General features: G+C 44.6%; 1 protein-coding gene across 2 annotated transcripts; it reads left to right on the top strand.

Moving 5' to 3' along the window:
• The first annotated feature begins 8115 nt into the window (after window positions 1-8115).
• Window positions 8116-14037, top strand: LOC306924183 (uncharacterized protein). 2 transcript variants are annotated; one of them, XM_079502584.1, is made up of 2 exons: window positions 8116-8224; window positions 10937-14037. In XM_079502584.1, the coding sequence occupies exon 2, from the start codon at window positions 11156-11158 to the stop codon at window positions 13613-13615; it is 2460 nt and encodes an 819-aa protein (XP_079358710.1). In that variant the 5' UTR covers window positions 8116-8224; window positions 10937-11155; the 3' UTR covers window positions 13616-14037. The 2 variants fall into 2 exon arrangements, with proteins under 2 accessions (XP_079358710.1, XP_079358709.1); XM_079502583.1 differs by having other exon boundaries at window positions 8137-8311.
• The last annotated feature ends 55 nt before the right edge of the window (window positions 14038-14092 follow it).

Raw genomic sequence — 14092 nt, 5'->3', positions numbered from 1 at the left:
TGTTGTTAGCATAATGCATTATCACACCTGGGATGCTACAGAGCATGTGTTACCGAGTAGAGACGCACCATGTTGAAATGATGACCGATCTCAGATTATCTACAGGGTTGATGGGATACTACAGAGCATGGGTTACCGAGTAGAGACGCACCATGTTGAAATGATGACCGATCTCAGATTATCTACAGGGTTGATGGGATACTACAGAGCATGGGTTACCGAGTAGAGACGCACCATGTTGAAATTATGACCGATCTCAGATTATCTACAGGGCCGATACCGATATATTACATTATTAAATTATATTTATATTGAACTCATTGTTGACTTTTGACATTTTTCATCTTCTGTTTTGCTGGTGGAAGTAGATGGTATTGGCAGACTATAAACAATGATGATGTTATAACAGGAAAACATTCTTTTTTTCAAATATGAGACAGAGACAAGATCTGCGAGCGAGTACAAAGCCATCGACTGGCGTTCACGTTATTATTGATTATTGACACATTATTTTGTCAATAATACATTATTTTGAGAACGGTTCGATACCGATTTTCCTTTTTATTTTGTCGTGAAAATACAAGCTTGTGAGCTTGTAGATCGGCTATTTTCGGCATGCAACCAGGTGTAAAATCAGCAATTATACGCAGTGTTGGGTATATTACTTTATATTTGGAATATATTTCTTATTACTTATTACCTTAATTTGTCAAGTAATATACATATTACATATTACTGTCTGAGCAAAAGTAATATATTAATATTACTATTACATATTACTTTTTTTAAAATGCTCAAATCGAACAATTAAATATTTAGTATAATTATAAATTATACATTACGTAGACCAGTGGCGTATCTACAATAAGGCGAGGCCAAACGGCCGCCTAGCCAAATCCATTTGAAAACACGACTGAGAAAAAAAGAGGACAAACACCAGACCTGAGAACTATTAGTGGGGAGCGGAAATACTTTAACTTCTGCAGTTGTCACATAATGTCACAAGACAGCCACGGGCAACGAGACAGACAGACATAAAGTAATACAGAAAGTAATGCAGTAATACAGAAAGATTTTTAGAATATATTACAATTTTTTTGTTAAGTAATGTATTATATTACAAGTTACCGTATTCCGGTAATATATTACGTAATATATTAAGTTACGTAGTGTTAGTTACCCAACACTGATTATACGACACCATCAAGCCACCGCCAAAATATATTTTGCTCGACTAAATCAACTGTAGCTTTATTCGACTAAAATCGTTTAACTAGACTAACACTAAAACATTTCAGGTGACTAAAATAAACTAAATTAACTTTTATTAAACTATGACTAAAACTGAATCAAAATTTGCTGTCAAAATCAACCCTGCTCCATTGAGACTGGTAGGACAGTGCCACCTCATGGCCGAAGCTCATACTGCAGGTGTAAAGCTCCAATGAATCAAGCCGGGATTGGCCTTGCTATATATATATATGCAGTATATATATATATATATATATATTAAATCTTGTTTAAAAAAAATCTGCCTAATGAGGATGTCATTGGGGGACGGGTTTCTGCCCTGAGCCCTGAACCCTCATTGACTTTAGTGACGTCAGCTGTAAGTGCTTGAGGGTGAGAGGCTGCAAGGGCTCCAAATTGTTGTGAAAGGAATGGGACAGCACTTTGAAGATGAGTCCGCCATTCATGACACTTTGCATCACTTTATAAAACCTGTCCTTATTCACAGCCAGTGCCTACATGCATGACATGTCTATCATGTCTATTTATGTCGTTTTATTATTAGTTTCATAAATACACTTTCCTGTGTGATAGGGGTTGTAATATTCATAATTCATATATAATAATATTCATCATAAATTGCATTTCCATATACTTTTACTTATTTGCTCATTAGTCATTTCTCATCATGTTTCCCTTATTATTATTATTGTTATTAAATATATAGCCTATCCTTCCATTCCGTCTCCCTTTGAGAACAGTGAGAAAGCACTATTGTGTTTGTTGACATTCTAACCGCGATACATATCTAATTTGCATACTTAAATGATTGACGTTCGGAGGATCCCCCTCATTCCCCTGGTAACGCTATGAACTGTGGGTAATTTCTTTGCCAACGTCAGCTAAAGTCAGCATCGATGCTGACTTTGGCAAAGGGCACATAAAGGGGCGGGGCTGAGCCCTCACTGACTTACCGATTTCAAATGGGACATCCCTCAAGCCCTCGCAGACTTCACATGAACACGCAGCTAAGTCAGTGAGGGCTCATTGAGTCAGCAAGGGAGCGGATTGGGATTGGGCCACAGACCGAGTAGAAACATTTTTGGAACATACTGGTCTGACCTTTGACCTTTGTCAGAAGAAAATCACCTACTTACACTGACACCGGAACTGCAAAAGAAAAGCCAGATGTACAAGCTCTCACCGCATTGCGGACGCAACGCGGTGAGAGCTTGTAGATCTGGCTTTTTTGACACTCTGGGGGGCACGGTGGCACAGTTGGTAGTGCTGTCGCCTCACAGCTAGAAGGTCCTGGGTTCGATTCCCGCTCGGGAAGCTGTGGGCGCTGGCGGCGTGCTTCCTCCTCCGCGCCATCAGCCCATACCCGAGGCGGGGTTGGCGAAAGGGCCTTTCTGTGTGGAGTTCGCTCACACTGTGAGCTGTTCTCTCAGAGATCAGCTCACACTGTGAGCTGTTCTCTCAGAGTTCGCTCACACTGTGAGCTGTTCTCTCAGAGTTCGCTCACACTGTGAGCTGTTCTCTCAGAGATCGTTCACTCACACTGTGAGCTGTTCTCTCAGAGATCAGCTCACACTGTGAGCTGTTCTCTCGGAGATCGTTCGCTCACACTGTGAGCTGTTCTCTCAGAGATCGTTCGCTCACACTGTGAGCTGTTCTCTCAGAGATCAGCTCACACTGTGAGCTGTTCTCTCAGAGATCGTTCGCTCACACTGTGAGCTGTTCTCTCAGAGAACAGCTCACACTGTGAGCTGTTCTCTCAGAGATCACACTGTGAGCTGTTCTCTCAGAGAACAGCTCACAGTGTGAGCTGTTCTCTCAGAGATCGTGTGTCTTGCTTTTCTTTTATCTAATATTTTTATGCCACGATTTTTGCAACCGATTTTTTTTCACTTTTCTTTTATCTAATATAATCCTGGGTGCTACACTTCCTCTGCCAACCTGGGGAAAGGCAGCGGACTGACGTGTCTAGCGTTTCAATCTTGGATATGGACGCCCTACCAACAGCCATTAAGAAATGTGAATCCCTAGCCTCCTTCAAAACTTACGGGCAGCTCAGTTTAATTATGTCACCACATAAAAATGTAATATTTCCATCTGATTCTGATTGTCCATAGGCTGTACATAACCTTTTTATGTGGCCTATTGTCTTTCACACAGAGTTTGAGTGAATGTAGAATGATGTGCAGGGTGTAATTTATATATAGATGTGAGGGGACTTCATTTAGCAGACTAAACTTTTTTGAATGGAACGCCCTCGTCTGAGATGAAGCTAGTGCGGGATGAACCCTGTCCAAGGTTCTGCATCGGCTTCAGTGGTCGCTGCTACAAGTAGGCCTACATCTCAACACCTACGAACTGGATCAGAGCAGAGCGGAACTGTGTTTCAAGACGCTAATCTGGTGTCCATCCACAGCTGAGGAGCAAGACTTCATCACAACCCTCATCAAGAGCCAATGAGCCATGCAGGAGGAGAGAGCCACATGGATTGGACTGAATGAGAGTCACAAGGAGGAATGGTGGATGTGGTCCGATGGCTCCAAAGTGAACTTCAGATCGTGGGCTGACAGGCACCCAAAGGCCCTTTTCTGAAACCAGTCCCTTGACTTGAAGTGCTCTCGGGAGGTTCCCTCGTCAGGAAGTGCCCCTTCCAGCTGAATCAAGATCCCTTGATTAGGGTGCTGGGTATAAAAAACGGTTTGGAAATACACTCACCCTCCTTGTGCAGAAAAAGTACCACCACAAATAAATGATAAATAAACTCCTCCTAAACAATCTTCATCTGATGCAGAATAGACAACGCTCCAACTGATGTTCACAAGGGCTCTTTATTTACCCCACCGTGAAAAAACTATAAATGAAACCACACAAACAAAACAACTTTTAACACAATGATTTATAAACACCATGGATGTATATGACATGTCATTTTTGACAGTCACGCTGTATTTCCTTTTTCCATATTAATGAAATCCACATGTCACACAAACATACACGATGTAATGCAATATAACAGGTAACACAATTGCGTGATGGTAACCATGGCAACGAATGGTGTCTGTTTCCTGTTTCTGCACAAGGAGGGCGAGTGTATTTCCAAACAGTTTTTTATACCCAGCACCCTAATCAAGGGAACTGGATTCAGCTGGAGGGGAACTTCCTGACCAGGGAACCTCCCGAGAGCACTTCAAGTCAAGGGACTGGTTTCAGAAAGGGCCTTAATATGGTGCAGCCTCGCGTGAACGCGCATATCGAGGGCAAGTGTGTAGAGCGAGTGGCGAGGAGCTGGTTTCAGAAAGGGGGAAAGAGTGGCGTCAAATATAACTGTGTGTACAAACTGTAATGTTGCAAACGACATTGTTATAAACACTGGAAATAAATGGGCTGATGTGACTTGTTCTTCTATCAGTCATCCTTCTGTCTGCAAAATGAGGGGATCTAGTCTCATTCAACCTGCTGAATTAACCCTAATGAGGGGATAGTCTCATTCAACCTGCTGAATTAACCCTAATGAGGGGATAGTCTCATTCAACCTGCTGAATTAACCCTAATGAGGGGATAGTCTCATTCAACCTGCTGAATTAACCCTAATGAGGGGATAGTCTCATTCAACCTGCTGAATTAACCCTAATGAGGGGATAGTCTCATTCAACCTGCTGAATTAACCCTAATGAGGGGTTAGTCTCATTCAACCTGCTGAATGAGGGGATAGTCTCATTCAACCTGCTGAATTAACCCTAATGAGGGGATAGTCTCATTCAACCTGCTGAATTAACCCTAATGAGGGGTTAGTCTCATTCAACCTGCTGAATGAGGGGATCTAGTCTCATTCAACCTGCTGAATGAGGGGATAGTCTCATTCAACCTGCTGAATGAGGGGATAGTCTCATTCAACCTGCTGAATGAGGGGATAGTCTCATTCAACCTGCTGAATGAGGGGATAGTCTCATTCAACCTGCTGAATTAACCCTAATGAGGGGATAGTCTCATTCAACCTGCTGACTTAACCCTAATGAGGGGATAGTCTCATTCAACCTGCTGAATGAGGGGATAGTCTCATTCAACCTGCTGAATTAACCCTAATGAGGGGATAGTCTCATTCAACCTGCTGAATGAGGGGATAGTCTCATTCAACCTGCTGAATGAGGGGATAGTCTCATTCAACCTGCTGAATGAGGGGATAGTCTCATTCAACCTGCTGAATGAGGGGATAGTCTCATTCAACCTGCTGAATTAACCCTAATGAGGGGATAGTCTCATTCAACCTGCTGAATGAGGGGATAGTCTCATTCAACCTGCTGAATGAGGGGATAGTCTCATTCAACCTGCTGAATTAACCCTAATGAGGGGATAGTCTCATTCAACCTGCTGAATGAGGGGATAGTCTCATTCAACCTGCTGAATGAGGGGATAGTCTCATTCAACCTGCTGAATGAGGGGATAGTCTCATTCAACCTGCTGAATTAACCCTAATGAGGGGATAGTCTCATTCAACCTGCTGAATTAACCCTAATGAGGGGATAGTCTCATTCAACCTGCTGAATTAACCCTAATGAGGGTATAGTCTCATTCAACCTGCTGAATGAGGGGATAGTCTCATTCAACCTGCTGAATGAGGGGATAGTCTCATTCAACCTGCTGAATGAGGGGATAGTCTCATTCAACCTGCTGAATTAACCCTAATGAGGGGATAGTCTCATTCAACCTGCTGAATTAACCCTAATGAGGGGATAGTCTCATTCAACCTGCTGAATTAACCCTAATGAGGGGATAGTCTCATTCAACCTGCTGAATGAGGGGATAGTCTCATTCAACCTGCTGAATGAGGGGATAGTCTCATTCAACCTGCTGAATTGTACTAATGGTCTCCATAATAAAAGTACATTAAACATATGTATGTGGTTCAGGTACTGGTTCATTCCATTTCAGTGTGTCTCAATTGTAAAGAACATTTCATAGACATTCATATAATAAACTCTATTAGTAGCCGTTTACAAATAATTGGATATTAAATCCTATTCAGTACCTTCATGATGCTCAGTGACATCATAATGATGTCTGAGGTGGGCGGGTCTTTCAGTACCTTCATGATGCTCAGTGACATCATAATGTTGTCTGAGGTGGGCGGGTCTTTCAGTACCTTCATGATGCTCAGTGACATCATAATGTTGTCTGAGGTGGGCGGGTCTTTCAGTACCTTCATGATGCTCAGTGACATCATAATGATGTCTGAGGTGGGCGGGTCTTTCAGTACCTTCATGATGCTCAGTGACATCATAATGATGTCTGAGGTGGGCGGGTCTTTCAGTACCTTCATGATGCTCAGTGACATCATAATGATGTCTGAGGTGGGCGGGTCTTTCAGTACCTTCATGATGCTCAGTGACATCATAATGATGTCTGAGGTGGGCGGGTCTTTCAGTACCTTCATGATGCTCAGTGACATCATAGAAGGTAGGTTTGTTTCCCCGCCCACATCCCTAGTTCTTTATACAAGCAGGTGTTCGGGTGTTTATTCTAGTGAGGTAACAGGTACGGTCGCCCCTTTTCCATCTCGCCCCACTACTCTACCTAGCTGTAAATAACAGGTACGGTCGCCCCTTTTCCACCTCGCCCCACTACTCTACCTAGCTGTAAATAACAGGTACGCTCGCCCCTTTTCCATCTCGCCCCACTACTCTACCTAGCTGTAAATAACAGGTACGCTCGCCCCTTTTCCACCTCGCCCGACTACTCTACCTAGCTGTAAATAACAGGTACGGTCGCCCCTTTTCCACCTCGCCCCACTACTCTACCTAGCTGTAAATAACAGGTACGCTCGCCCCTTTTCCATCTCGCCCCACTACTCTACCTAGCTGTAAATAACAGGTACGGTCGCCCCTTTTCCATCTCGCCCCACTACTCTACCTAGCTGTAAATAACAGGTACGGTCGCCCCTTTTCCATCTCGCCCCACTACTCTACCTAGCTGTAACTAACAAACATAACTCATGTTGGTGATTATATAAAAGGTTTTATCATATTAATTTATCATTGTTAAGTTCACTCTGTATATCCACGGGCATAATAGCATGATGATGCCATTACAAAACATGGGCTACATGGAAGAAATGTGTTTAATAAAACAAAATTAACTGCTAGAAGGTCCTGAATTAACTTAATTAAGCAGTCACCGTCTCTGTGTCATGTTGTTCTTTCTTAATTTCACAGAGTATAGAGATCTACTATACTACTATACAATCAAATACATCTGTATACAAGATCATTTCAGATTTCAGAGAGGGAGGGAAATACTAAATTAACTGTTAACTACATTCAAACTTTAGTGATAGTGTGAGAGAGAAGAATCCCATACACCAACAATGGATTATTTTGTTTTTTTTCTTTGGACCATTCTCTGTCCCAGGAATGGTTGGACCAAAGGAGAAGTTCCCAGCTCCATTTCTTTCTCTCTTTTTTCTTTTCTAGGAACATTTAAAAAATATTATGCACGTTTTTCACCGATTTGGCCCCCCATGATATCTATTTTTGTTTTGTTTTTGTTTTTTTGTGAAAAGTCATGATGAAATATTAAAGAAGAGTAGGCCTACCTCAATTTGCCATGTAGCTATTGCTGTAGGCCTACTTCAATATATTTTGATGAGAAATATTTTTTTATGGAATATTTTACAATGGGTAAAATGTCTGTGTTTAGTGATGGTGTAACAAAAAAATATTTAGGGTTAAAACATTTTTTTTTTTTTAAATAATTTGAGCAATAGGCTACTGATTTACTTAAGTTGGGAGTAAAGTAGTGTCGAAAAAAATATAACCTCTGGGGAACTAATTTTAAAGTAAAGCAGCCTTTTCACTTTTCACTCAGTGGCCCCTTGCTTGCATTACGAGATGAGGACAGCAGATGGCGCAGTTGTACTGTTGGTAATAGGGGGCCATGTAAAGTAAAGATGGCCGCGCTGTTCCTCCGCTGGTGATCACTAGTGAGTTGGATAATGATCGATTATTTAATTTATCGTCACATCGCGCTCTTCTTCTTAACCGTGGCCTGTCCTAGATCACCGTGCACGGTAAGCTGTGCGTGTGTAAATAAGTAAACATAACGGTTTGGTAAACCAACGTGTAGCTTTGTGGTGTTGTTCAGTAACATGACGTCATTAATATAGCCGAGATGGAAAGAGAAGCCTGCTTTTCTCTTTGCTCATATTCGGTCGAGCGCCCCGCCCACCGCATCCGGTCATTTTTAACGTTGCGGGTGAACGTTTCCGTATCCGCCTCTGGACCGGATATGCAGACCGCACAGTGAATCGGCCCCACGGGCCTAGCATTATGAACGAAGCACCAAGCTAAGCTAAGCTAAGCTAGCCCTTTAGCTTTACGTCTGTCTGTGTCGCCGGTGCAAAGAAAAGAACAGATCTACAAAAGCTAGCTGGGCTTGTAGATCTGTTCCTTTTGACAAGCGACGCCGTGTTCCTACTATGTATAACTCTGTGGTTTGTTGTTTGTGTTTGTTAGCTTATGGAGGGAAAGCTAGCCATGTAGCAACTGTATGCTATGCTATGAATGCTGTGTTGAAATGGACATACTTCCGTTAAGCAGAAGCTGTTAGCACCCTGAACAATGCTAACACGTGAAATTACAATTAAATAATGCACCTGGAATAAGTCCACAACAACAAGCAAACATTGTCTTAAAACAATCGTTTAAACAATCAAAGTGATAGAAACAAGTCATAGTGCTTAGGTTTTAAATCCTCTTGCAGACCTTGTATTGAACTGTACTTTCCTGTGCTCTTTTTCTGCAGACTGTTTAATACAGTATTCAATCAATCAATCAATCAATCAATCAATCAATCAGTGGGTGTCAGTCTGGCAGAGTCCACCACAACTTTCACAATGACAGACTAGTGGTGAATATGGTCATAGATATATTTAAAGATGTGTGACACTTTTTCCATAATATCAAATATTTCGGATGACGATTATCGATGAATAGTTGATTAATTGATAACTTTTTTTTAAACCAGCCCACATGTGCGTTCCTCGGACAAACGGACAGCACACATTCACAGAAAACCGCCCAATGATAGAACCGCAGAATTTGATTAATTGTTACGTTTAATTGAATAATTTCTTAATGCCGATTAATCGATTAACTATTATCCCTAACTGTGATGTTAACCTCCAATCAGTGTTTCGGGTAAAGATTATGAAAATATTATGGTAAAAACTATGACATAAAAAGGAATAAGGACATAAGGTTCCATGGACAACAACTGGCTGTCAGTTAAGCATAACAATCAAGCACGCTATGCTTAATTACTAAAAGAAAAAGTAGAGATCATTTGTCTCTAAACCTTTGGGACGACTGTGCAGTGAATCTTTGGCAGGATCTGACAGAGAAATGCATGTTTGTGACCACCACAAAACCTAGAATATTTAAGTCAAATCAAGTGTCATGCTAAAGGCTTTGTATTCTAATCTACATAAGAGACTTAACTTTGTTTTTAATGGCTTGGCTTTTAATATAAACAAAAGTTTGCTCTGAAATCGTGTGTGTGTGAGAGAGAGAGAGAGAGAGAGAGCAAGAGGGAGGGAGAGCAAGAGGGAGGGGAAAAGAGGTGTGTGTGTGTGTGTGTGTGTGTGTGTGTGTGTGTGTGTGTGTGTGTGTGTGTGTGTGTGTGTGTGTGTGTGTGTGTGTGTGTGTGTGTGTGTGTGTGTGTGTGTGTGTGTGTGTGTGTGTGTGTGTGAAGAGGTAGGGGGGTGTGTGCGTGCTCGTGTGCATGGCAGAGAAATAGAGAGGGATGTGGATCTCTTACTGATGTTAAGATGCAACCTAGAACCAAACTTAGTCAGTTTCCGGTTTGTCCGCTCTGGTGTACGAGCTTTAAACCGCTTTGATTTTCTCTTGACTGTCTGAACTGGTGTCTGAACTGGTTAACGGGAATGGAATGTTAATAATAGCCTTCGACAGCAACCGATGCTGACACCATCGTGCTTACTTAACTGACGCTGCTAAATCCATCTATCATATCTTTATTCTTTAGTAATATATTAACCCATTTAGGACGAAACCCCATTTTGGTGTTTTAAGCATTATGTTATACTTTAGCTATTGAAAAATATCAGATCTACAAGCTTGTAGCGCGGCACCGAGTGCCACGCTACGAGACGCACTCCTTTCCCAGATGGGCCCAATGGGTGTGGTTTTGATGCTATTATTGACAGTAGCTTTGTTTGGCAGCAGTCAGTCAGAGCCAATCAAATAAGCCAATGGAATAAAGCTGTATTAAGAAAATGAACGGGAGCAGATGATGGGTATGTATGTATGCCACCTTCTGGAGACCCTGGACTACTGTAGTTATGAACTTCTCCCCCAAACTCTCTCCATTGATGTGAATCATTATGAATTAACTGGGAAAATTAACTTCTCAAACATGTCAACCCATTACTAATTCAACTCTCCCTAATTATACGTAGATTTGTTGTCATACTTCTCCAGGAAATAAGTTATACAAGTGTGTAACGACTAGCGAGCGAGTGGCTGGTTTGGATGACGTTGAGAAATGGCACCAAGGTGACTCTCGTCCCATTCATATCCCATCTCTTCCGGTCCAGTAGCATGAATAGGTCTAGCTGTCTCGTGCTTGGTTGCTTGGATAAAATTCTAATTACGATTCTTTCAATCATTCCCAGGTGCTGATATAACCAAGAAAGTAGCAGCGGTGACCTGGACATGAAGATTGGAAATGACCTTTGGAGCCATTCCGTAACTACCTCCCAAATATGCATTTGAAGTTCAGACACAACCTCGCGGACCAATAAATTGCCGGCCTTTTTCAGACGAACCAACTCCGATATGAACTGAACGGGTGTCCACTACGAATGCTAAGGGTTACGGAGACTTGAGGATTAATGCCATCGTCAGCAGCAATGGAGAAACCGAAGTCGACAGATAGTGCCGCCGCCTCGCTGCCTCCCGAAGGGGATCTGGCCTTCATCTGCACAGAGTGCGGCGAGGGCTTCTGCCATTTCCCCAACATGCTGAAACACATGGCCAGCCACGGACCGTTGGAGTCTTTTCCGTTAGACGGTTCGTCCAACGGATTTGAAGTACCCAGAGAATATGTGCTACACGAAAATGGAATGCTGACGATCGTAGGTGGATTTGAGCCACCGCCGCCGCACGCCCCTGGCAAGCCCGCGTTACCGCCTGCTTTGCCGACGCAGGTCCCTCCGTCTGCCAAGCCAGTGTCTCCAGCTGTCCCATCACGATCATCGCCTCCGAGAGATGCCTCGAAGCCGAAGCCAACATACGCTAACTTGACCCTGAATAAAGACCACCAGGGCCACTACCGCTGTGAGATATGTAATAAATCGTTCGGTAGCCGACGGGGTTTAAATCACCACCAGCAATATCGAAACACGGAGCGCGGCTACAAGTGCACGCTGTGCTGTACTGTTTTTGGCAGTAGAGAGGACCTGAAGAAGCACCTGCAAGACCACGCACGCAAGCGCTTTCTCTGCTGCGGACAATGCGGTAAACGGTTCCTGAGAGCGGACGCGCTGGACACTCACGACAGAGAAAATCACCAGTCTCTCAAGGGGCTGTCCGCTCAGGGCAGACCTCAGGTCAATCAGGAGAAAGTGCTGGAGAAAATGTATCCCTGTAAGAAGTGCGAGTTAAGTTTCTTCTGGATGTCAGATTTCCAGATACACACGCAATACCATTGCAGAGGAAACGAACCGGGTAGGCACCTGGCGTCAGGAAACGATCTGACCTCTAGGAAGAAGAAGCCAGAAGAGACCTTGCACGACAAGAACCGCAACGGCCCGAGCAGCAACGGCCCGTCGGTTGATGTGAAGGGCTCTGACAACGGGGCCGTTAAAGGTCCCGGGAATCTGGCTGATCATGAAGAGTCCGCCACAGCATACAGGTGCGGATTATGCGGAGATCACTTTCAAAGGTTAAGCGCTCTGAAAGACCACCATCTCACGCATCAGACCCAGGAAGAAATGGACACGTTGAATCAAGAGTCACAGACGCCAGTTAAGCGAAAGGTCAACAAAACGCAGATGATAGGCAGGAAGAAAAAACGAAGGAGTTCTCCTGGCGGGAAACTGTATGCTTGCAAACAGTGCCCTCGTGTGTTTAACCATTCTAGCAGCTTGTCTCGACACATGAGATACCATAAAGGGACCATGCACACCTGCGTGGTATGCCATAAAGCTTTTTCCGAGCGCTGTGCCGTCAGAAGGCACATGGCCATGAATCACAAGTCCGAGTTGGAGAAGAAACCGTGGCTGAAACAATTGCCCCCTCAAGGAAGTGTCGTACCCGCCGACTCGCAGACTCAGGACGGCAACCCACCCGTTTTCGAGCACGGAGAGCGAAAGCGGCAGCGACGGGGGAAGCCGGCGTCGAAGGCCAGGGTGTCCTACGAGTGCCAAGAGTGTGAGAAGAAGTTTGGGCTGCTGAGTGTCTACCAAAGGCACCTGCGGTATCACAAGAAGGAGCTTGCAAATTCACACAAGTGCCCCAAATGTCCAGCTCACTTCAAGACTTCCTCTGGCCTGCTGGAACACCTGGAGAACCACCCGGACACGGATGACACGGATACGGGACAAGCGTCTGACACAGCCGGGGCCAGGCAGGAGGACACAGCAGGGGCAAGGCAGGAGGACACAGCCGGGGCAAGGCAGGAGGACACAGCCGGGGCAAGGCAGGAGGACACAGCCGGGGCAAGGCAGGAGGACACAGCCGGGGCAAGGCAGGAGGACACAGCCGGGGCAAGGCAGGAGGACACAGCCGGGGCCAGGCAGGAGGACACAGCCGGGGCAAGGCAGGAGGACACAGCCGGGGCAAGGCAGGAGGACACAGCCGGGGCAAGGCAGGAGGACACAGCCGGGGCAAGGCAGGAGGACACAGCCGGGGCAAGGCAGGAGGACACAGCCGGGGCCAGGCAGGAGGACACAGCCGGGGCCAGGCAGGAGGACACAGCCGGGGCCAGGCAGGAGGACACAGCCGGGGCCAGGCAGGAGGACACAGCCGGGGCAAGGCAGGAGGACACAGCCGGGGCCAGACAGGAGGACACAGCCGGGGCCAGGCAGGAGGACACAGCCGGGGCCAGGCAGGAGGACACAGCCGGGGCCAGGCAGGAGGACACAGCCGGGGCCAGGCAGCAGGACACTGGCCTAGAAAAGGACAACTTGGAGAGGACGGAAAGTAACGATGTTACTACCAATACTGGTAGTGTTGAAGGAAACGCTGCGGATGCCCACTACAAATGTACCGAATGCACACGGACGTTCTCTAGCTCGGAGTCGTTTCTTGAGCACCAGAGTTCTCACGGTGGTGCTGAGAACTGTGGGTAAAATATCATGTTGCTTTCCATGTCAGGGGTTGTGGGTGGGTGGATTTCTTTCTTTACATTTTGTAAACAATGGTGGAACAAATTGCTGTAGATGATCTTTCTTTGATCGTACGAATCCGATTGGGACCAATCTTAAGTGCTGCCTGGGAGAACACACAGAACCTTTTGAGATTTGTAGAATTAAATGTTCGTTCAAGTTTGTTTTGAGAAAGCACCAATCAAACCGGCTGTTCCTCCACCAGGTAATGTTTTGGTTTAACTTCAGTGACACAATGTTCTAAATAGTTGTCTTGCTTGAACATTTTGTAACCATTGATCTTATTGTTGCATCTTCTTGCATATATTTACTCATGTGACTTGAATTTTTTGTATTCATCCCAGTGGGTTATCCTTTTATCAGCCATTAAATGAACATGCCATTCAGTAGATTGAGTGATTTTCCATTAAAACTGAAACAAAATGAATATCTCTCCACTTT

This window comes from Electrona antarctica, assembly GCF_951216825.1.
Source record: "Electrona antarctica genome assembly, chromosome: 6".
Taxonomy (NCBI): Eukaryota; Metazoa; Chordata; class Actinopteri; order Myctophiformes; family Myctophidae; genus Electrona; species Electrona antarctica.
The sequence above is the reverse complement of the archived record's forward strand: the minus strand, read 5'-3'. Positions and strand labels throughout refer to the sequence as shown.